At 39.1% G+C, this 26,104-nt stretch overlaps 1 protein-coding gene across 4 annotated transcripts in view; it reads left to right on the top strand.

Annotated features, from left to right (window-relative positions):
• szt2 (SZT2 subunit of KICSTOR complex) overlaps window positions 1-26,104 on the top strand; it is a 221,147-nt gene that overhangs the window by 147,557 nt on the left and 47,486 nt on the right. For 3 of the 4 annotated variants that reach the window (XM_030433927.1, XM_030433929.1, XM_030433926.1), the window contains exons 53-59: window positions 5,981-6,147; window positions 8,828-8,925; window positions 9,056-9,188; window positions 11,067-11,197; window positions 15,204-15,251; window positions 19,093-19,214; window positions 21,700-21,885. In XM_030433927.1, the coding sequence (XP_030289787.1) occupies window positions 5,981-6,147; window positions 8,828-8,925; window positions 9,056-9,188; window positions 11,067-11,197; window positions 15,204-15,251; window positions 19,093-19,214; window positions 21,700-21,885 (885 nt within the window). The remainder of the gene's footprint in view (window positions 1-5,980; window positions 6,148-8,827; window positions 8,926-9,055; window positions 9,189-11,066; window positions 11,198-15,203; window positions 15,252-19,092; window positions 19,215-21,699; window positions 21,886-26,104) is intronic. The other variant, XM_030433928.1, reaches the window with a different exon arrangement.

Below are 26,104 nucleotides of genomic sequence, written 5' to 3'. Positions count from 1 at the left end.
ACCCCGGCCCTCTTATGATTGGTCATTTTCCAGCCCCCCCACTTGGATGCCTTTTCAGTTTCCTGCTAATGACAGCTTCCGTCACAGACAGGAAGCTCAGTGGCAGATTAACAGGTGACTGACAAATCTGGACTCCCAGCAGCATTATAATGACAACTGTGTTCTAATTAGAAAGCCATGGCAAATAAATTAAATTTTGATTTGAATTCATTGCAAATAAATGGAATTCTATCACCATTTGTTAACTATTCTTATCAATATATATGCACTTATGTTAATTGCTTTGAACTCTGAACGTTACTAAACCTGTACAGTCATTCTTTTTTAACTTTCAGACTTGAGGGAGGCAGACTAACAGGTGACTGACAATGATTTGCCAATTGACTGCACAATAAGTCTTGACTCACAACAGCATTATGATGATGATGATAATATGATGATGATATCAGATGTTGATAACTGTGTTCTAATAGGAAATCCATGGCAAGAAAAAATTAATTTGGATTTGAATTCATTGCAAGTAAATACTATCACTATTTGTGAACAATTCTTACTTATCCTAAACTTACTCATTGGTGCATAATAAATCACACACTGTCTTGTTTTTCCCAATGCACTTAATACCACAATGAATTCCTTAAAAACAGTATCTAAAGAAGTCAAACACAGGGTTTCCTCCAGGATTTTTTTAAACCGTGGGGGAGGTCTGCCCGAGTGGAAGAGGGGTGGTGACGACGACGACGACGGCAACATGAATTTTGAAATGTGAAATTATGACTATTTCAAACTGAATGTTTTTCTAAATACAGTATTTACTATAGGGTTTCCGGTACATGGCTTGAAAATAATAATTGCAAATAGGATCTTGCAGTATCACTAGGCCAAAACAACAAACACAACAACAACAAATTAAAGATATAAGTTAAATAACTAAACTAGTCTATACTGAATACCTCAACCTCCTTCTCTGCCTCTCCTCTTTTCTCTCCTCCACTCACCTCCTGCACTACTTCTGCCTGTGCTCTTATCTGAATATAATATTGGGAAGTGTTAAATTCATTCACATCACCAATACCACACAGGTAATGTTAGGAATATTTAAATATTACACTTATCATGGTACACATCATTATCATTTCTATTGACTTGAGGGAATAACATCACGACAATAAGTCAAGAACATTGAGCCTCTCCTTTATGTAAGGTTACCTGACTCTCTTCCTCTGGAACCTTTCTCTTCTTTTGAAAATAGTTTAATATACTCATCTGAAAATGTAACCAGAGAAGAGTCATGGCAGAAAATTACCTGGGCATTACCTAAGCTAACGTTATGTCGTGCTGTTCAAAACGTGTATCTGAGTACGTAACGGGTTTCCTCTATCAATAGAAAATTAAGTTTTACAGTTAAAATTAATCTACAACAAAATAATATCTCTCTCTACTGTATAACCAAAGACTCAACATGCTTTATTAGGCCTAAAGTAATCTCTCTTTAACAAGTGTCAATGGTACAAAAATAAAATTAAAATAAGAATCTCTCTGAAATAATGATAGAAATAATGCATATCCTGTATTAACCAATCAATAACACATTTATCAGGATTTTTTATGTAGCCTAATCCATCTATACATTAGGGTCGTTTCACTGGTTTGAACAAAACTGTATATATAGGCCTATAAAAATATATAACCAAGCTTAGGTACCTTTCTTTCACCCTTTACTCTCCCTCCACGTTTATTTTGCCGTGGCGGTGCGCCACAATCAATTGCATGTAGAGGAAACCTTGAAACAGATCAGCAGGTCAAGCTGTTTGTGTCCTTTCTGGTATACTGTCCTTGAATACAGTCTTCACCAGGTGTGCTGTGCTGCATGGGGATGCTCTGATCGCTCAGAGAAAGGCGTGCACATGTAGACAAGACAGAGACAGGAGAAAAGCATGGCTGGCTGAAGTCAGAAGGAGCAATACACCCACCTACAAAGATTTTATTAACAAAAAAATATTGGAGGTAATATTCAAACAATGCATTTGTACTTTTGCACACTTAAATACCACACCAATTGGAACTTTAAGAATTCTTTAATTAAAAATAGAACACAGAACAGGAAAAACAATGCAAACAGCAAGGGAAGTTGCAATTTGCCACCCCTCCCAAGAAGCCTTTGATATCATTCACCACATCGAGGAACTGTTTAGGACAAAGACTGGTTCCTCCCTCATGGAGCTTCCGAACGCAGAGGGTGAAGCTCTTGCACTCTCCAGCAGGTTTCCATCATGCTGTGGAGTAAAAGAAAAAATCATCAGGAGATTTATCAGGCTGTGGTTGCAGATTGAAGCAAGAAAAATACAAAATGAGGAAAAAAACAAAACTTAAAAAGACGGCCATCTTGGAAGCATGAGCCAATCCAAGAAGGTGGCGAAGGTGAAGGTGAACAGTGGCCTAGGTTCAACATCAAGCAATCCCAGAACAGCTGAAAGTGTGTCAGGATAAAGCCAACATCACTGCCCCTCCACCAACTACCAGAAGACTACAACCATTACCAAGAGACATGTAACATCTCGTCATCATCACTCCTGAGCTATAAGATCTTTGGTCCTTACTCTTCATGTCTCCTGATGTGCAGCATGCAGCATCAATGCCGTATGATAACTTAAATTATTAAATAACCATATATTCATTACAGTTACTAATATACATAGACTCATCACCAATGTCATTAGGCGCACTTGTGCAATCTAAGATAATCCAGTTCAACTGCTCTGACATACATTCTTACATTTATAAAACTTATACATTTCTATTTTTAGCTGACATTGTCAAAAAGATGATCATTCTGGTTGCTTTTTATTACAGGAGTCATAGTGGATGCTGCTGTGCTGCGCTGCATTATATTCATCAGTGTTCCTGATATTTTGCCCTCTTCATTACAATACTTGAAGGCAAAATATAAGCAACAATTGTTGAGATAATGCAGTCCAGCACAGCACCACCACCCACCCTATGACCTCAACAAATAACAAAGTAGAATGAACAGCTTTCTGATAATGTCAACAAAAACTGAACATGTATAAGATTTAAAAAAGTAGAATTTATGGCACAGCCTTTGTACTGCACTGTATGATGTTACACAGGTGTATTAAAAAATATGACTAATAGCAATGGTTATGTGTAGTATTATACTTTAATTATATTGCAAGGTATTACCCATTTAGTATGATTTATTATGCCTTACCCACCTTACTATGTTTTCAGTCTCACTGTGGTCCACTCAGTACTCCTGGCCTGCAGCATCACTTATGCTCCACAACAAAGTAGGGCTGGGTATCACCAGGTACCTCGCGATACGATACTATCAGGATATTTTGCCCACGATAACGATAATATCACGATACAGCGATTCTGCGATAATCGATATATTGCAAGGAATTTCATCCACCATACATCACGATATCTGTGTCACTGAAGAAATTCAGAATTTATTGACTGCACTGAATCCATTTCACAGGAATTACAAAACATTGACTATCAATTTCACATGAATGACAGCCAAGTAAACAAAGAGTATATTGCACAGTGTCATTAAATATCTATATGTGTGGGTTTCAGAGCTACTTAAACAATTTTTTTGAATTTTATTTGGTTGTATACCTATGTTTGAATAAAGATAAAGCTGTCCTCCGAAGAGGGGTGGTGGGGTGGTGGGCCAAAAAAAAAAATATATATATATTATTATTATTATTTTTTTTTACATTTTTAAATATCTATATTTGGCACCAGTGTATCGATAACGTACCTCAAGACGAAATATCACGATATATCCTAGTATCGATATTTTGGCACACCCCTACAACAAAGTGCTCCTACTGTAGGTCCCCAAATATACGCAAGATGATATCACCTGTTAGGGACATTTGTTTAGTACGACTGCTTGAAAAACATCACATTCATTATGTTTTCAGTCTCCCTATTGTCTACTCAGCACTCTTGGCCTGCATCATGCAAGATAAAGTTGTGAAGTGGCATCACTGCACCTATATTCGAATATCAAATAAAAACTGACAGCCCTGATATAGTAGGCTATTGTATAAGTGTATGGGCTGCAATATTTCACAAAATAGCTCTCTTTCTAGCTAGCAATATATAAAAAGTCAGTACAATGCGTTGGTGAGAGACATTATGAGCTTGCAGTTCATAATCAGTGTAATCAGTGTATCCTCATATCATAAGCTTCACCCATCATTTCGCAGCCTCAGTGATATTAAATTGATGTTTAACTAGAATCACACTGCCTGTACATTAACCTCGCTACTAGCATAAATTGACAGCATTGGATTAAGTTGTATTTAGAGAACAGAATTGACATTTATCAGCCTGTTGCATGTGTTGCTATCGTTATCCAGTGTGCTAGCCTAAACTTTTAGCTGTTAATATTCTCTAAATCTTCTAATCTAGACGGGAAGAATCCGCCAACATACTTAATACTCAATTTAATTCCATTGCACTACTGACATGAAGTTGTCATTCTTTAAACATTTTACCTTGAACAAGTGTTGCTCCGGCCGTGTGCTCCATAGGAATTACATTGAGCGGCGGTTAGCTTGTGCTAACTTCCGAGACTTTTGAGGGGCTCCATGATCCACCATTGCTGTGAAAAAACTCAATGCAGTGAATGGAGGTGGCGCCACGCTCTCTCTTGAGGCTCTCTACCCACGTGGGGGGGCTGGAAAATGACCAATCATAAGAGGGCCGGGGTCAGCCTTGGTCTCCGCCCCCAAAATGTCAAAAGTCTTTGCTTCAAGCGAGCAGAACTCCACCGCGAGCGAGCACAGAGGAGAGAGAGAGCGCGCACAAAGCAGCTGCACAGCCTTGTTGTGTGTGTGGTTGTAGCTTTTTACTCACGCGCACCTGCCTCTGCTTCACTCTGTTACTGAATATGTGCGCGAAGATCAAACTAGTGCGCGCGGCAGTTGAAATCTGCGCACGTGACACGGAAAAGTTTACGCGAGAGAGAGATCTGCGCGCGTGCAGATGTGTTTTCGCTTGCGCGACATTTGACACAAATATAACGCCATAAGCCCTCTGTTGTTTACATACCATGAGCTCAAGCTGGCCGAGTGCTGTGCTAACGTTAGCATGGGGAGGGATGTAAACAACAGTTACTATGGCAACCGTTAGCTCCCGTGGCAGGTAGAAGGGTCGGCACTGAACAGACATGGCCTCTAAGTCCGGTGAGCAGTGGGTGTCTATCACTCTGCTGTCCGGGCACCAGTCCGCAAGCACATAAACACAGAGTCCCCCTCCCACTCCCATGCTCTTACCAGAGGCTTCAGTCCAGTTGCAGCGGTGAAAGGTGCGTCCTGCAAGCTCCACAGTAGCATTGGGGATATGCGGGCGCAGCCAGGATTCGCTGACAATCAAAAGACAACAGTCACGGATGTGGCAGTTGTAGGCGATCTGTGACTGCAGCTCATCTATCTTGTTCGCAAGGGATCTTGCGTTTGTGAGGAAGATAGATGGTAGCGGAGGTCTGTGTGGTTGGTTCCTAAGCTGATTTAGTAGTCCTGCTCGGCATCCTCGTTTCTGCCTCCTCTCCCTGCACCGCCTCCAGTGCTTGCTGGACCAGATTAACAATCCATGGGGTGCCCGGTGGTCTCGCTATCTCCAGTGGGATGCCGTGGGTCCGTGCGAAGGCACCCGTGATTTCTATTTTTGCCTGAAAGCCAATTCTTATCAGGTCTTGGCGACTGTAGATGGGCCGCTGTGGCATGTGTGTGCCAGAAGAACAAACAAATTACATATAAAACACAAAAAAGATGCAAAATAACAGGGAGCTCTAAGCCGCTGCGTCTGGACGCGCCGCTGTTGTCATAACAATATCCAGCATAATTCGTTTTCACATTGAGATCTGATGTGTTTTCAAAGTATTCCTTTAATTATTTTGAGCAGTGTATATATGTCTGTATCCTTTTTATCCTTGCAGAGTAAGTCAGAGACATCAGAGCTTGGGAGCCCAAAGACAACTGATGACATAGTGCAAGAAAAAGGAGAAGAGGGCCGAGCAGCACGACGAAGACACAAGACGGAGAATATAAAGCAGCAGTGGAGCCAGGAGAAAGCTATGGCTGTGGAGCTTGAGCAGGCTCAGAGGTGAGATATACTGTAACTCCAACTATACAAGTTACGTCACTGCACTGATTGAATACTATGGCAGAAAAGTTTTAAGTAAAATGAATATAATGTCACCCTTTTTTTGAAAATTAAAGTCTTGTAAAAAGGATCTCTGCAATTCTGCATCTAAAGCGACCAACGTCAAACATTTTAATGATTGAATTTGCAAGTATGTTACAAGTGGCACAAATCAAAACCAAACCAATTTTTATATTAACATGTCAAAAGGCTATAGTACAGTTCAGCCCCCTCCTCTGCACTCCAGGGATGGTGAGATAGCTCCAATGAAATATTGAACTGGCTTGGGTTTGAGATTTGAGTTGGCTTAAATCTTTTACATTTGAAAGGTGTGCATGGGATAGTTATGACTTGCCGCAAGTGCAACAAATAACACTGCTGGTATGAATCTTTATGATAAGCTGGATGTATAATTAGGTGTGATATAAAGTAAAATCCAATGTATGAGAGGCATCTTCAATCAGGCTTCAATTCACCACTTCGCCACTGGCGTCGTCATTTTCCCCTGTCCCTAAAATGTTTGTATATATGGCCCAACAGGTACACACATTCTATCGTCAGTTTGTTTTTATAGATCATAACCTCTGTGTTGGAGGTGGCTTACGCCTCTTTCAGAACCTGTTTTGTGCATATGCAACGGTTATACAGTATACAAATGCTAATATGAGAATACTTAGGCATGTCCACATGCGCAGCACAGTATTATTATGCAAAGCATTACTAGCCCTTTTTAGATAGAAAAGGCGGCACATTTGCTCCAAGGTAAGGACGGCAATGTGCCGGCCTGTCTTTCTAAAACGGAGGTGTAATATTCCTCCTTCTCCACAAGCCGCCTCTGAGGTAGGCATAAACATGTGATGTGAAGTGAGGCTCGAAGTTGGGCTGTGAACAATGACAACAAATATGACTTCAAAATAAGAGCTTTACATTGCACCCCATTGGAGTTTAGAACTGGGTTCTTAATGTGGGGCTTTTAATTTGAAAGTAGCGACCGGTCTTAACTTGCCGACACAACAACACAACCAAACAGCTACAGAGACCAAGGAGACGCTAGCATCTCCTGGATCTCAGCGGCTGTCCAGTTGTTCATCTTCATGTCCGCGGATGAAGTGATGGACTGACTGCTGTCATCAGCTGTTTCTTGGTTTTAAAACTCCCCGACTGTGGGTCGCACAACAGTGCAGGTCATTGACACCTCCGCCCACCTCACGCAGAGGCTGGCACATGGCCGCCTTGTTTTTATATAGCAGGCGAGGCAGAAATAAGTGTACCCTCCGAGGCGGAAAATTGGCGGACCAAAACAGACCCCCAATTTGCCGGCCTCTGTCTAAAACCGCGGACCGAGCCGCCAAAAGGACGGGCAAATTGGCGGCTTGGTGCCCTGTCTAAAAACGGCTACTGTTACAGTATAATGGGGTAGAACTGCCATTCATCTCTTGACTTAGAATTGTGAATAACAAAATTCTCAGCAGCTGACCAAGAAATTGCTATGTTATTGATAGCGAGCAACAGGCCTTTAAATCACAAGCTGTTATCCTTTAGTCCTACAGGCAGTGTTGGGCACGTTACTTTAAAAAAGTAATTAGTTATAGTTACTAGTTACTTCTTCCAAAAAGTAACTGAGTTAATAACGGAATTACTCCACTATAAAAGTAACTAGTTACTAGGAAAAGTAACTATTGCGTTACTTTTATTTATTCCCCCTTTTGAGCTCGGCATTCATTTTAGCATACTCGGCATCCATGTATTTAGAAAATGTCTTCCTGCATGGTGGACCGGCACCTGTTCCCTCCGGTATTTTACCAATGAGGGCTCTGAAGGAGTCTGAGTCAGCTGTTGATAACAGGCACATGTTCTCAACAAGATACCTGCCTATCATTGCACTCAGTTCAGTCTGTGTCAAGTTTTTGTGAAGCTGGAGCAAAAAAATCCAGCTTTAGCTGCTCGGACAGCTCCGTGTCCTTCTTTGTTAGCGGAGCTCACGTTAGCCACACCTGGCCTGCTGTCATCATCAACAGTGTCAACAACGGTGTTTTTGGCCACTAGTGTTGTAGAAACATGTGCTGCTGAGAGGTGATTCATTAGATTAGAGTTGCTTACAACGGACGTAGACAAAAGAGATTAAAGTAGTGTCTGTACTTCCACTTTGAAAACGTTAACTTTACCTCCTGACTCGCCATTGCTGCAGCTCACCTCTGCTAGTTTGTGTGTGTGAGGCTGCTGTGTGCGTGTGTGGTTTGTGCGTAAACTGAACACTGCCTCTTATTGGCTTACGAACTCTCACTCTACCTTAGAGAGCCAATCGCCATCCCTTACGCGGTTGTCGCGCCCCTCCTTCCTCTCTCGCCAAGCTAAAAATAATAATAGAATAAAACAGTTCTGCAGCTCCGGTGGCTGAGAGTCGAGTTGGATGACAACAGCTTCAATGAGCAGCTTCGGTTTGTAACACGCCACATTTAATAGTCGGTAACGGTGACGGCTTTGTAACAATGGAAATAGTAATTAGTTAAATTACCCATTACTGAAAAAAAGTTATGCCATAAGCAATGCCTTTTATTGTAACCTCGTTATTCCCAACACTGCTTACAGGACCTGTAAAAATGTCATAATGCACTGCACTGGGGTTTTTATTGCGGTGTAGGAGGCAGGTATCTCAGTTAGAGGAGGGAGATGTGGGCACTCTTCACCCAGTCTACCAGGTTACTTGCGAGCCATGGATCACTTTCATGGCTAAACTTGGTAAGTATTATTTAATTCTCCAATAATTTGTGCATTTGATAAAAAAGAAGATGAAAGGTTATATATTCTGTGAGCTGAAGTACCTCTCACTCTCTACCTGTTTCGTTCTGACCTGGCTGCCGGTAAACAGGCTGCCCCTCCATTCAGCAGTGCACAGCTGAAATTGCTTCGCATTTCCTTCTGCCGTCCATCCTGTCAGAGATTGTACATTTGGTCACTTTTCTGGCCAGTGATACAACAGTGAAGGCGTTTGAGAAGAGAAGGTGAGTTTTTTTTGCTGCCTATGTAATTACTGGAAATTCATTTTGATCACCTTCACAGTGCAAATACTTGAGCTATCTCAGGCACAAGGACATACTGATAACTATTTCATAAAGACAATTTTTTTTTTGAATAATCTATTTACACAACTTGTAGAAAGGTGCATAATAAAAGTATCTATTTTCCTTTAAAACATTATGATTGTGAATTAATAATTTTACAATGTTTGTTTACTTCATCTCAATGTAATAATTCTGACAATTATGATGGGGGACAGGTTCCAGGTTCTGCCAATGTTTGGCAGCCAGTAGTATAACGCTGGTGGTAGCACGTGTTTCTGTTTCTGTGTTTCTTATCATCAGGGATCAACAGTCTTGGTAGTCCCAGTTTGTGGAAAAAAAAACATCTACAGCATCCATCTAGCATACTGTACTGCCCTCATGTTAGCTAGTTAGCTAACAACTTGAGGGGCAGGTGACTCGAACAAGTACTTAAAAATCAAATGAAATTTCAACTGATAATTCAAGTTATTCAATCTCTTACTCTTCAACTGACATGTTGGTCTCAAAGTGAGGTGTGATCAGGCATACTGATGGCAGATTGCTACCTAGAGGCAGCAGAAAGCAAAAGCGCCATAGACCAACAAAAAGCCGGTCTAAAGTCAAAGGCTCGGTATTTTTTCTACTATTAAAAGAGTGCATTATTCTGGACAGTAAGATGTGCCTATACAGGTGGGTTTACAACAGGGAGTACACTCTGATTTTACGATTAAAAGAGACTGCTTTCAGTCGTTTTAAATGTTTACATTCACTGTCACTACAGAAAATATCGTTACACATTTAATCGGCAAAACTAACAACTGTAGTTATAAACTCAATAGAGGAAAGAGGATTTAATTTTTATCCTCCATCGTCCTTTTTAGACAGCATCTCAGGATTTAGAATGGCTACTTCATGCCATACTATTTTACAGTATCAATCTGTGTGTCAAAGTGTGGTTGTGTGACCTTTTCCGTGCACAGCACTGCTCCTCTTCCTACTCAATAAAGTGTCAGTCTATTTTCTCATATGAAACTCAAACAGAGTTGTTGATGGGACAGATGATTGTGCCACGGCGGGAGTTAAGAGACAGATTTTTGCATCTACAGACATTCATGAAGCTAAACCCTAAACTGACCAACCACTGCAGTTTTTTTTTCTGCATAGTCAGAAGGCATTTATGCCTCATAGTGGAGCAGATAAGTGCTACGATCTTTCAGTTTGTGATACAAACGTATAAATTGGCATGAGCAGTCTCCATGGGTTCCTTGACAAGAAAATTGTCAGAGACATTTGAAATTTCAAGACGGTCATTTTTCAAGATGGCCGACACCTTAGTGGGGCAGTTAAGTGATATAATGGTTTATTTGGTGATACAAGAATGAAATTTGGCATGAGCAGTCTCTTTGGGTCACTTGTCAGTGAGCCACCGACAGCTACTTGAAATTTCAAGATGGCGGCCATTTTTCAAGATGGCCAACACCTTAATGGAGCAGTTAAGTGATATAATGGTTTATTTGGCGACACAAGCATAAAAATTGGCAGGAGCAGTCTCTGTGGGTCACTTGACAATGAGCCACCGACAGCTACTTGAAATTTCAAGATGGCGGCCATTTTTCAAGATGGCCGACACCTTAGTGGAGCAGTTAAGTGATATAATGGTTTATTTGGTGATACAAGCAGGAAAATTGGCATGAGCAGTCTCTGTGGGTCACTTGACAATAAGCCACCCTAAGCTACTTGAAATTTCAAGATGGTGGCCATTTTTCAAGATGGATGACACCTTAGTGGCGCAGTTAAGTGATATAATAATGGTTTTCTCTGTTTCTTAAACCTTGTTAGCTGTCCCCCATCTGGAGAGATATTTGTGCCATTACCTGTTGTCCAGAACCTGGGCCAGCCTCCAGGCACTACAAGGAGCTTCATTCTCATTGGACGCAACTTTCATCAGTGGCACTGTAGCACAGAGCAAGGTAACTACTATAGCCATTGTGTTTAAACAGTCAGAGCAGGCACCTACTGCCCCATTCTTGACACGGCTTACTAAACTGTACAGTATACACAATGCAACACAAGTAACAGATTATCAGTCCCGAATGCAACATGATAATCCGTACACAGTCAGGTTTTGAAATAGTTTTGTTCTGGTTTGTAAGTTGCATGTAAAAGCCAAGACCTGAAAAGTAATATGATCTTTAATTTAAGGGACACTGCAACCAATGATTTGTTGCAGTTGCCCTCAAATTAAACATTTATATCTCCATGACCTAGATAACTGAAAAGATCACTACATTGTTGACTAAATATTCCAATTTACTGCTGGCATGGAAATATTGTGTTCCTTTAAATGGCTATTTGAGGGTGTAAATTATAATATTAGTTTTGTTTTTTTTGTTTCTTGGGCAATCTCTTAGTACCAAAGAATAAAAGTTGGTAGAGTGCATTCTTCTGCCAAGGCCCAGCACTCCCCTTTAATTCAGTCAAGCTGTAATACCAATGCCAAACTTGATAGCCTGCAATCACTCTAAATTTGAAACCACCCATAACTGCTTAACTTTAATCTAAGTTCACCAGATCTGTAACAGCTAACTGTAGGACAACAAAACAATGCAGATGAAATCATAACTCCATTGTGTTGTGGAAGAATAATTGGTAGATTCAATGAGAGATGAAAACCAGTGGTACATTTACAAGTCCCCATGACCTCAATTTCACATTGGTGGTAACTGCAGGTTTCTGTCCCTATTTGTTACCATATAATGACTGGAAAAGACACCCCTCTATGAAAACATACTAACAAACTTGGATCTGCAACAAATTGCACTCACTTATAAGTACCAACCACTTAACAGTAAACATACACATGTAAAGTATATCGTTGCAGTCTTGAGTTCCAATCATTTCTACAACTCTCATTTTTCTTCCTGTGATGGAACGAAAAACATTCATGATGTTTGTTTCAATAATTATTTTTTTATGAGTCTGAGGCCTGGGTGATATGGCTGAAAAATCTTTTACAATGGTGAAGTTTAGTATCGGTCGATATGGATAATTATTGATCAGTCTTAATTATATGTCCTATATTTTTTTTATTATTTAAGACCAGGTGAAAAAAGGTTCATATCTTTATTGACTAACACAAATTAAATTTGGTCAATAAGCAAAAAAATACTGTCATACAGGCAAGCTGGCGTATCCTTTTTTATTCACAACTAGTGCAGTGCCCGTAAGAAAAATGTATTCCTATAGAAAAGTGGGAGGTTAAGCAGCTTTTTCATGGCTGGCCAAATGAGGCTGTGGTTGAAGGTGGGACATCTGGGATATTTAGGTTTGTTGTGAAATCCGATATTCTAGGGTATAATTGGCCGTTTTTGACTATTCTTGATTTTGCCATTATATTTCCCCTTAAAAACTATTTACTTGGTGTTATTTTTTTAGCACAACCTCACATGTGACTGTGCAGTTACTTTTTTATTTTTACATACTGTATTAACACAATGGACCTAAAATCACAAAAAAAAAACATAAAATCAGAGTAGAAAAAGTTAGATTTTTTACTGTGAAAACCACAAATATGTTTAACAAACCATTTTTTATCACTTATAATGCAAATATAAATTGTTGTTTGCTAAATATGTGCATACACCTTAAACATTTACAAAGTTACATGAGGTCCATAGGCATCTGTTAGTCCTCTTGCTGAATTTCTGACCACTCCTCATGACAGAATCCGTGAAGTTCAACTAAATTTTAAAACCTACTGGCAGAGACTTCCTCTTAAAGTTGTTGATGGGGTTCAAGTTAGGACACTGGGAAGGCCATTCAACAACTTTTTTTAATTCATTGTTTGGTTTTTGGTTGACTCTTGACCATCCTGACCAATTTTCCCTCAGCAGCAGGTGAAGGTTTTTGTTTACTTTCTGATCATTTTATGCTTATAAACAGTTGTTTGCTGAGTTGATCTTGGGACCTGTAACTGCTTTGAAATTACTTGAAGTGACTTTCCTGACTTGTTCAAATCAATGATGCACTCTTTCAGATCAATGCTGTGCTCTTTAGAGTCTAATGGGTGTTTCGAATAAGCCCTATTAGGCCATGCTACAAATCAAATTTGATGGACACAACTTTCCAAAACCAGCAAAATTGGTCATTTGAGTTGTTGCATGTATATTTTTGACCTAGTTGATTTGATAATTTTTTCAAAAGAACTATAACAAATTAATTATTTAACCACACTTCATCACAGAAAAATTAGTTACAGAAATCATTGGAACTCAAGACTGCCATTATATACCTGTTCATTGCAAGTGTGTGTTAAATTTTGACCATGACTGTAAATATGCCCATCCCTTTTTTTAATCATGATCCATGCATTATTCTCTGAGATATTTACAAGGATATGCACCCTATCCTGCAATGTGAAAGCAACATAATGAAACATTTTTACATTTTAAAGTTTCAAAATATTTTGATAGTATATAGTGTCTTGTAATAGGGTAAATAGCATCTCTGTTATAGCCAATCTGCCCTCATCGCTTGTTTCTGCACTATTTAACTTAAGTGAGCGGGTAGGATCGTATTACTACATACATGTTTATTTCAAGATACAAGTTTTCAACGCATAAAATGGGAATGATTTAATGACTTTTGTTTGTAATAAGCACCTACATTACGCCTGACGAATTGTCACAGACGTTGGATTTGTATTTACGGCAGTGGTGTTGCAATCAGAAACTGTTGGGGCGCCATATTACATAAAATGTCAATGATTACATAATGTTGCTTATAAGAAAGTGAGAAAATATTCCAAGATCCATCCCTTTATCTTGATCTGTGTCAAAAGTTAATGAGGTCTATTCAGTGCCAAGGCCCATTGTTCATCACAATTTAATGGAAATCAATTAGTAGTAGTTTTCCAGTAGTTTTTGTGTAATCCTGCTGACAATCAAACAAAAATGGGTGAAAACATAACCTCCATGGAAGAGGTTATAGCTATGTTTCACAGTATTATAAACCACTGTGCAGTGTTTTAGCATCTGATACACATTCAGACTCATGTGTCTATAACTACAACTAGATTTTTTGTATAATATTCAATCAACTAAAAGAAGCTTCATGTAAAGCAACAGCCCAGAACAGTTTTCTACTGCAGTTTTTCTGGTCTCAACCCCCGATCCCCCTAAAATTCCAAAAGTGAACTTGCATTGAAAGCCCCAAAAAGTTGTTTAGCACAGTGAATGCTCAGTAATTGCATGTTTGTTTTTTAAAATGCTTTCTTGGACCAGTACTTAACTTTGCCTTCTCTCAAAAAATATTTTTGATTGATTTCCTAGTCCAAATGTTATATTTTCCTCACCTTTATTTTTTTCCATCACCTAATCTGAATATTCTGCGGTGATCTGGATTTGGGACCTCTGGTTTAAATGTCACAAAATTCTTTATACTACTTTCACATATGCAGTAATACTCCCCAAGACATACATGTAATCACACTTAAATGTGGAAAATTGGTGGAGTTACCATTCAAGACATAGCTAAGAAGGGAATGGAAATAGTGAGCATAGTTTGAAATTCAAAGGGAATACTCTCATAGTATGGAAAATAATAAAATGTAAGAAGAAGATTTTACAGTGTAATTATAGGAATAGTATAGTGTCACAGAGTGGAAACTAAGATGCAAGACAAAGGATCACAGGATGTGTAAAGTTAATAAACTGCTTTATGGGCAGCATGTTGCTAACACTTGTGTTGTGCTTCTGTGTAGTATAGGGGAAAAAACGGTCCAAGCATGTTCTGTGTCAAAGTTTTCACCATGCTCTCCCTGCTGTGTTCTGATTCTGTGATTCTCTGTCCATGCTAGCAGCTGTCTAACATCATTTTGTTATTTTTGCTAATGGCTGCTTACATCAGTTTGTGTCGAATTGTATGTTTCACTGTCCATGCCGCCTTCCTGTTTGTACCATCTCTGTTTGCCTACAGAGGACAGTTCAGATGAGGAAAACACCCCTGTGCTAAATAGGTTCACACGTAAGTTCGCCATTCGGATTAACACATTGATGCTTATTGAATGTTTTTTATTTCTTCATATTTTATTTTTTGATAGAAATATAGTATCGTTTATATACAATTTAAATTTTCAAGAAGAGCCAATGATTCGTTCACCACAGGGACAGATTCTTCTGGGGAACTTCAATGCTCACATAGCCAATGTCGAGGAAACCTGGAGGAGGGTTATTAGGAGGGACCAGTGACATATACACTTAGATGCCGCATTGACTGCTTAGGCTCGTTGCTGCAATACATAAACATCACCACCATTTTGGACACGGCCAGAGTTGCCTGTAAACGGATAAAAGTAAATAGGGGCCTGGCATTTTGATGAATAAATAGCATAATAATGTTTACATTTTCAACTGATTTTAATAACGCGTTTTTATATTCCAGAGTTTGTTATGAAGCTACGGTGAATACATAAAGTTTTGTCTCCATTTACTTAGAATCTCGATAGTTGTTATCACTGCTAAACGCATATTGTTCTGTATTAACGTTATGGGCTGACTAAATTACTACTACTCACATGATGAAAAATTGTTTTGGCATATTTTTTAAACCCACAACTGTCAAGCATGGATTTGGCTTATTATATTATATAATCTAATTTACATCAAATGTGCAGAAAGTTTACATTGTAATGTTAACATCATTAACATTGAATCGTGCTTTAATTGTTGTTTTCTTTTGCTTTAAGTCATAACAAAGTTCGCTCTAAATTCAAGATATTGCATCTTGAAATCTAACTCATAACAGCCCATCATTGAGAAAAAAATAAATAAATAAATAAATATGTACAAAATAAAGTGAGAGACTTGCAGTCAGTCTGCTTTCTATATTTTTGTAGGGGATACAAGACAAATAATAACAGAAAGAGACAACTATAAAATAAGATGCACCTTTATTGATCCCCAGTGGAGTAATTAAATAAATAAATTTAAATAAAAATTATAATAATAGTGTCACAACATTCACCACAGCAACAAGGACAAGGGTTTGAGACCAAACAAGGCCTTTCTGAGTTTGCATGTTCTCCCCGTTCACACCCGGTACTCAGGCTTCCTCCCCCAATCCAAAAACATGTGGTTAGGTTAATCAGTTGCTCCCAATTGTCCGTAGGTGAGATTGTGTGCGTGAATGGTTGTTTGTCCCTATATGTCAGCCCTATGATAAACTGGTGACTTATCCAGGGTGTACCCCACCGTTGCCCAGTGTCAGCTATGTATGCCTCTGTGACCCTGAAAAGGTTAAGTGGTTTCGGATAATGTCTTGCCCCAGTCCATTATGGTTGTTACATTGATGTATGATGTTTGGCGATGCCAGTGAGGTAACTAAATGAATATACAATAGGGAGGAACGAGCCTGCTTGATAGGAACCAGAGTCGTCTTCTCAGGTGGACTTCTGTGATAGTCATCGACTCACCATAGCAAACTCCAAGCATAAGTTGCATAACTCCTAAGCATAAGTTGGTGGTCTGATGATTCGCTTTGTGGTGGTGTGCTAGCGAATCAGTGCGGTATGTGGGAGGGTTGAAATACAGTGTGCACTTTGTAACCTGAGATGTACAGGAGGTTTGGTGCAGTGTCAGCAGCACTACGGGCAGTGCACCAGACCGTCATGGTGAAGAGGGAGCTGAGCAGGAAGGCAAAGCAGTCCAACTAATCTATGCCGGTAGTGACCAGACAAATAAGATTGCCAATACAAGCAGCAGAAAAGAGCTTCCTCCGTAGGGGGACGGGGCTCAGATAGGATAGAGATAGGGATGGATAAGTCATAGAACTAAAATGAACTGAAGGGTCACAAAGCCTGATCCAATAGAATGCTCTGTAGTCTGGAGGCTCGGCACTTAAGCAAAGTTTAATCTGTTTTACCATCATCATATTAATGTTATTAATCTTGAAAGCCACAAATAGGTACATTGCCTCATCATCATGCAGCATGCAAACAGCTGGGTTTTAAAAAGAAAGAGTAGTGAAAACAGTGTTTTGTTTTTTCCTACTCACATTCAACACAGGCATGAGTTAGCCAAATCAAGATCTTTAACACAGGACATGGGTATACATCCTGATGGTGGTGGTATGGATTGTCCACAGGGGCCACCAGAATCAGCATAAAAGGAAAGTTCCCAGTAGGTGTTTTGACAAATAACACTTGAAAGTGTCCAAAAAGGCAGGTAGCATTCAAACCACAAACCACAAATTGCATTTGCTTTACTTTTATTCCAATGTATAAAACTGCAAAATTGGGTTCTATTTTAGCACAAAGCACAACCAAGAAAATGTAGTTGTTTGCTTTATGTATTGCTAAGTTACAGACACATTGAACATTATTAACATTTCTTTAAATGTGCCAGTTTAGCCATCCTGGCTTATATTTAACTGCAGGCCCTTGGCAGGTATAATGACAGCTGCAAAGCTCACATAAAATACATTCAGATGGAACAACATTGCCATACATCAAACAGTGCACATAATAAACACTTAGGAAAACAAGGACAACAATAGATTATACATGAAAACACCTTCATACAACCATAGTGGACTGTGTTTTTCGAGTGAGATATCTGACACGGTGAAAAAGATTAGCTGATGGTGTCATGTCAGCTCGAGGAGTCAAAATCTCCCTGTAAAAATGTAATTCATATTATAGCACTAATTTAAGTTTATTAACCAAGATATGTTTCAGAACGTACAGATTTGGTCCAAATTGGTCAAAAAAACATCAAGATGTAGCTTGAAAGTGTCCAAAAAAACAGCAGACAGACTATTGCTTACACAGTAAGTAAGCTGTAGTTGTAATATCAGTGTGCCACACATACTGTACATTAAATCATAATTATCATTTATGATATACATGTGCGTATATGTACATATGCCATATATTCATATATTTTATTTTATTATGCATACAGACCATCTTTGTAATTAACATGTCCTTCAGGATAAGTAAAGATTTATTGTCTTATTCTAAGGTTTTAACTGACGTTAGTGAACTTGTTATTGCAATTGTAATTTTTGCCATTTATGACTTCTGTTACTCATCAAAGTAAGTAAGCCAGACTCTAAAAAAATTGCTTGGATCTCTGCCAGTATACAAATCCTGCAAAGGCTGACCTTAGCATGTCCGACTCACAAGATGATGATAAAACAAAGGCATATAAATTATAGTTAAGTTTTACTGTTCGTATGCTGTAATAAATAGACCCAAAGCTGCGGGTGTAAAGCAGCATTTTTCACCTTTGGTTTAAAAGAGTTCTAAGTTGAAGCACACATTAAAGCTCCTGGAAGTTTAATTACTATTTGACCTTTGTCTGATATTGACATTAATACTCAGTTTCCTCCTTACTAAGCTAATAATATGTAACATGTAGATAGATAATGGAATCTAAAAAATCTAACATGTTTTTGTGGAATGCAAAAAATACACACTTCAATCACTCCATGTCTTTTCCCTCCCACTGATGATGATTCTCCTTGAAATACCTGGAATATGAGCATTCCTTTTTTCGATAACACTTAAGGCTTTAAACCATTTTTTCTAGCCACATCGTAAACCTCTGGAATGCTTGGAATTCTGGGTGTTAAAGTATGTGCTCTGGGCTTTTAGAGACCCACTGAGCAGTTCCCCAGTAAATATACAAATTAAAAATGAATTGCATGTAAAACGTTATGGAGCTGCCAATTCACTGTAATCCTGTAGTTATTCAAAGAATAGATGCATAGAGCCCATGTTTTAGGGCCCATGTTTGTGGCATGCTGTCTGGCTTTGATTCATATTTCTTTTCCATTTCACTGAGTTTTTCTCTCCTCTGTCCAGCTCATAAGGGCTTCCAGCGCTTTGAGGCTTTGGACCAGTGCGATTCATTCAGTCCCAGCCAGGCAGGGGTAGGACTGGCTCCCCGCCAGAGGTTCCTCCTCATCAGTATCCAGGACAAAAAGGTGATTTGGCTACTGCATTGTGAATATCCCTCAGGTCAAGTGGAGAACAAGACAGACACCAATTAATTTAGATCCACAGATAATTGAATTATATGTATGTGACACAACACTGCTCTGGTGTTTACATGCTTCAACACTGGCTGCAGGCAGATATGAATTTTTTTGTACCTAATGTAAATTTAATCCTTAAAATAAGCTTAACTGTATCAGCAACAGTAATAGGGACGTTTTCAGCCCTTATAAGATACCTATTATGATTATTATGTGTTCACAAGACTTTATAAGTGTCAACAATACCAAAACACATGCATTGTTAGATTATAAGACATAAATACTAATAAGAAACATGTTAAGTTTACGGACTGCTTAAGAAAAAAACTTATGAGTTTCTAGTAATATGCTCTAAGTAACATACACTTAGTAATATAATATTACTGAGAGTACTAATAGTAATTAGTAATTGTTGATAAAAAGGGTGCCTGGGCCCATCAGGCTCATCAGCTGGACCATCCAATAAAGGCAACAGCCATTACACCACACAAACTGAACTGTTAGTAAGTGATATATCAACCTCAATAAGGCATTGTTCACTAGATACTACTGCTGCAAAAGGTCTAGGTGATTGCTGAAAAATGGATAATAAAATATATGTTAATCTTAATAAAGCAACATATTAACACAAAATGATGCAGTGAGCATCTTAAAGGGCCTTATAACCCATTAACTATTGTTAATTACAAGGAACGTTATTTAAAGTGTTGCCACAGTTTCAGCTAAGTTTTATGTCTAAATCCTGCTGTAGGTTTCATAAGAACATAGAATGGCTTGAGTGAAAAAGAGAGTGGTCAAAATTACTCCACTATCACTCATTCTATTTACTGCATTTTAGTATGAACTAAAGGTACTTTCACAAGTAGCCGACATTTCCAGACATTGTGTGACATGTTCATTAAAACCTCCAAATTCCATGTGTAAAATAATGAATAATATTTTAAGTTTTTGTGAACTCTGCATGTACAGAGTTCGACCACAACAATGGATACCATCTTCTACTGTAGTTTTTCTTTTCTGATATTAATAAATATTGGAGATGGTTATTTAGAAGAATATGATAGGGTTTAACTTTTTGTTTTTATGTTCTGCAGTTTGTTTTGTTTTGGTTTTTTTGCACAATTTTCTTTAATATTTAAGACTAGCTCACATGAAACTAGCCACCATCACAGTCAGATTTATCACATTTCAGTGCTAGCAGGATAAGAGTAGCATGTTTTCTACCCACCAGTATGGCCTGTTAAAGACTGAGACAGTCAACTGCAGGACCTAGTATGTATATTTAGTTTAAAGTGAAACTCTCGCCAAAATGCAACCAAGGCTTTATTTGTGATTGAATATGAGTCAAACCTTCGGGTAAATCTATAATTATGACAAAAGAGGCACTTTTAAGATTTACCATAGTTTCGTTTTCGGGCATGTTCATTTTGAAGGGGAGTGCTATTTTTAAAACACTAAGAAGGCTCAACACAACATGAAACTTTGCTCGTAGTATCACCAGGGTCTCTATACATGAACATGAGCATTGAGAACATTGTTTGTGTACACAGAGTTTATGAAAAAGTTTTTGAACTGCTCACGTTAGCTGCTGCATCTCCGGCGCACGCGCACGGTCATGGCGGGCAAAAAGTGTCGATCTACGAGTGCGACCATCAGAAAGGAGAGTAATGGTGGGACGTTCCTAGAGCTTAGTTCCATGTGAATGCACGGATGTTTCATTGTTTTGTCGTTAGCCAAAAGCAACATTGACGTCCACGTTGAAAAGGGAGCCTCATATTACAAGCAATACTACAATCAGCAGCCGGAAAAGTCTCGTGACATCTCGCGTGGATAGTTGGTGCCGGAAGCCAGTATGCTACCGGTGTCCTGAGAGACAGGCGGCAATAGTTTCACTTTCAGTAATTTAGTTCCTCAGCACTGAAGATTTTCATTTAATAAAGTGACAGATTTTTTAATTGGGTTGGAATTGGGTTTGAAAGATGCCGTTAGAAAAGAAGAATGATTTTTTTTTTTGGAAGATTTTGTTACATTTTGACTGTTTTTCATGATTACAGTTTTCATTTTAAACTTAGCTAACTGGCAGCTGCCAATATTTAATATAAAGGCAGAACAGTTGTATAGTCCTGATGTAAACCTCAGGGAGAAGGTAAATCAATGATTTTTCTCTAAAAGTTGGAACAAGCAGGTCTAATGTACTGTACATTCAGTGTTTTCAGGTAGAATAATTAGATTAGAATTAAAATAATTATATTTTATTGCTATTTTTTATTAAAGAATTCAAACCATATTTATTTATCGTAAATCTAGTTGGAGATTAAAATTGTGCACAGAAGAAATTGTAATGCTGTTGTTATGTCTTACCATCATTCTTTAAACATATCGTCTTTACTGTGTTTTTTTACTTTGACACATATTTTAACCATTTTTGCTTTAGGTGACTCTATATAGCTATAACTGGTCTGTGGACCTTGGTGCCTCTCTGAACCGCGAGCTGGTCCGCCTTGTCAAGTGGCAGAATGCGAGGGCTCATGTTGTCCACTGCCTGCTCAACCAGAAAATGGGCCTCTTCCATCACTACTGCTTCTCCGATGCACCCATCCATGAAATTGACTCCAAGCAGGTAAAGACACCTACATATCTAAACCATTCACGGGCCAATATTTGTTTTTTTTTAGTCTGCAGACGGATAAAGTGATACTCATCTGTTTACTCCGAGAGACCAAGACCTTTATTGGACATATTTGTAGAAATGGCATTTAAGGATTACATCTCTGGGTGGGTGATTCCCATGGCAGAGGTTAGGAGCAGGCTTTGATAGGAGAAACACTGTCAACTTTTTTGGCACTCTCATTACTGGAGAAAATCATACCGTGTAGCCAACAAACTGATTAAGTTTATCTTTTGAAACAACAGCTATCAACCATGAGAAGTTAAAGAATAAAATATGAAAAAGTAAACTAAACATGACTTGATCTCTGCTATATATTTTGTTGAGTTTACCATTTACATTATTACAAATGTTTCCAACAATGTTAAAACCTAGAGAAATCAAATTTACGCAAGGTAATGGCAGGTTCGATTTGGTCGAAAGAAAGTAAGCTGGCAAATGCTACTAAATATACACCGATCAGGTGTAACATTCTGCCTAATATTGTGTTAGTCCTCCTTTTGATGCCACCACAGCCCTGACCCATTGAGGCATGGACTCCACTAGACCCCTGAATGTGCTGTGGTATCTGGCACCCAGATGTTAGCAGCAGATCCTTTAAGTCCTGTAAGTTGTGAGGTGGGGCATCCATGGATCAGACTTGTTTGTCCAGCACATCCCACAGTTGCTCGATTGGATTGAGATCTGGGGAATTTGGAGGCCAAGTCAACACCTCAAACTCGTTGTTGTTGCACCTCAAACATTCCTGAACCATTTTTGCTTTGTGGAATGGCATTATCCTGCTGAAAGAGACCACAGCCATCAGGGAATACCGTGTCCATGAAAGAGTGTACATGGTCTGCACCAAGGCCTAGGTAGGTTGGACGTGTCAGAATAACATCTACATGGATGGCAGGACCCAAGGGTTCCCAGCAGAACATTGCCCAAAGCATCACACTGCTTCCGTCGGCTTGTCTTCTTCCCATAGTGGCCATTCATGTGATATAAAAAGAAAACATGATTCATCAGACCAGGCCACCTTCTTCCATTGCTCCGTGGTCCAATTCTGATGCTCATGTGCGCACAGTTGGAGCTTTTGGTGGTGGACAGGGGTCAGCACGGGCACCCTGATGATCTGTTGGATCAGACCACACGGGCCAGCCTTCGCCCCCCTCGTGCATCATCCTTGATGCCTTGGCTGCCCATGACCCTGTCGCTGGTTCACCACTGTTCCTTCTTTGGACCAGTTTTGATAGATACTGAGCACTGCAGACCAGGAGCACCCCACAAGAGCTGCAGTTTTAGAGATGCTCTGACCCAGTTGTCCAGCCATCACAATTTGGCCCCTGTCAAACTTGCTCAAATCCTTACGCCTGCCCATTTTTCCAGCTTCTAACACATCAACTTTGAGGACAACATGTTCACTTGCTGTCTAATATGTCCCACCCACTAACAGGTGCCATGATGAAGAGATAATCAGTGTTATTCACTTCACCTGTTGGGATCATAATGTTATGCCTGATTGGTGTACATCAAATAAAACTTGAATACATTACCACATCTGTGAACATTTCTGCCTGAGTAACCTGAATAAACGTTCATCAGCAATGGGTTGATTAACAATGAAGACAAGACATTCCATGATTCCCCCCCCCCCCCCTCAACTACATATGTCTTATTTGTTTTGTTTTAATTAGAGGCAGAAATTCCATACAGTGCATTTAATCAGTCTGTTCCTTTACAACATTCAACATTTAGTTGGACAAGTCGTGCTGGGTACTGGTATCTCTGACATACTCAGTGCATGGGGCTAGTAGTGCGCAGCCCCTCTGTAGCATTCTAAAAGTAGGCAACAGCAGGCTGTCTTTGGAGAAGCAGACTCATCTCCTTCTGGAGAAAAATATTCTCCTAGGCAGGCACTGATGAACAGCTGCAGGGCAGTTTCTGTTTTTTTGGGGGCCCTATGCAAGATGCTGTTTGGGGGCCCCTGTTTTGTCAAACTACAATGGATAGATTCCTAACCCTTTTGGATGATCCATAAAGATGCAACAATCCATTACATTTTAGAGGAAAAAACAGGCTAGAGTCGTGAAAGCCTCTCTCAAATTAAAATCAAACATCTTAAGTTGACCCACACTAGTAAGTTGAACTGATAGAAAGTGATAATACAAGGTAAACAATAGGGATCCTTGAAAGGTCAATAAATGAAACTGATGGAGTGTTCCTCAATTTTATTTTATTTTAAGTTGACATTAAACATATAACATACATACACCCAAAACTAAAGTTAAAGTTGTCGAGAAAATAAAATACGCTATTACTTAGAAAAGAAAATCACAATGAGCCAGCATCCATATCAATATGTAAACAATAAAAACAAAAAACTAACAAGAATAATACTGTTGAGGTAGTAAGGAACCTTTCAAATGTAACACAAGCTCTTCAGGACCAACACAATAAACCAGCATACAATAAAAATGCAACAATGAAAACAGACCAGCAATAAAAACAATACTTTAAAGGAACCATACAGAACAAATAACACAATCACACCACTTTGTGATGATTATCAGTATCATCTGAGTCTTGTGTTTTAAGCAGATCTACCCTAAGCCCCACCTCAAAATTTCTGCTTCCTTGCCAGCATATGAGAGCTGCTTGTCAATCTCTGGTGCTGAAGGCGGCAGTGCTGCTTACTGTTCTGCGGCTTTAAAATACTTCAGAATTGCTCCTGCAAAGACGAAACTCCTCAGGTTACCAAGCAAAACAGATCCTAAGCAAATATTCATACTATATAATTGAGTCATGTTACACTAATGGAGAAATTCATAATCTGTTTTTATTTTAAACATTGCAATATACAGCACAGTGTCCCTTTAAAGCATGCACCCAATTTCAAAGTTGTCACTTTTAAGCAGTTTCAAAGAGTTATAAAACAAAGATAAATGACTGATGAGCTTTATGTGATATTGAAGGAATATCTTAGTTTATATTTCACAGAGTATTACAAAGTGAACTACTTGCTTAACTGATGATTTGGTCTTAACATATATTCTGTGGGCAGATCAAACGGTCCTATATAGTATAGTTTAATTTAAATTGACTTTTAATTTGTGTTATTATGATTCTTTTGAATAAAACAAAGTAATACATCAAAAACATAACTAAACTGTTGGCAAATGTGTTCAAATTATATTGTCACAATAAATATTCTCATAAATGTGGAAAAGAACTCTACTTAGCAACTAGCTAAGTAGAGTTAAAGGTTGAATATGTAATATGCTTATTAAAAGCTATATTTTTTCAAAAATAATACATCCACGGGGCGTTTAGAGGGGCGCAGATTAAAAGTAATGCGTTTCCTTGAAAAATTATATTTAGTCTGAAATAAATAATTTAAGAAATTTTGACGGGTTCGACAATGACTTCCTGTTTACATCGTACCAGCCAAATAGCGGCTGGCATTGTGGGTTGCCAATTTCGCAACCTCAGCAATGCTCGGCAAAGCTCGGCACAGCTAGGCTGACACTGGGTAAAATGGCGGAGTCTGCAAGCTCTTCAGAGCCCCAGCGAACGGTGTGTTATCTGTCCCAGCAGCTGAGTGACCGGAGAAGAGCAAAAACCACAGTAAATATCGGTGAAGCTTACGCTCGATGGACTCAGGTAAAGGATTTCCACGGCACTTATTTTCATTATATCACGTTGATCCTAGATATGAGAATACTGATCGTGACCCATCGACCTCCACACCCAGTAAACAGAGGAAACGGAGGCGGCTCAATCCTCCTGCCCTGTCCAAACCTGGCAACCCGACCGCTGGAATTACCTTTTTTGTTGACGCGACTACGATCTTGAGACACTAGATGGCGGCATTCAGCTCATATTACATATATAAACAGCTCATTTACTTTCTGAGGAAGCTGAGATCCTTCAACGTGTGCAGCAAGATGTTGGAGATCTTTTATCAGTCTGTGGTGGCCAGTGTACTTTTCTTTGCTGTGGTTTGTTGGGGAAGCAGCATCGGAGCCAGTGACACCAACAGACTCAACAAACTGATCAAGAAGGCTGGCTCTGTGATTGGCTGCAAACAGGACACTCCGGAGGCTGTGGTGGAGAGGAGGACACTGAAAAAACTGTTATCCATCATGGATAATCCTCTCCACCCTCTCCAACTCACACTGGTCAGACAGCG

Source organism: Sparus aurata, chromosome 11, assembly GCF_900880675.1.
Source record: "Sparus aurata chromosome 11, fSpaAur1.1, whole genome shotgun sequence".
In the NCBI taxonomy this organism is placed as follows: Eukaryota; Metazoa; Chordata; class Actinopteri; order Spariformes; family Sparidae; genus Sparus; species Sparus aurata.
Note: the sequence above shows the minus strand (reverse complement) of the source record. Positions and strands in the feature narration are given on the sequence as shown.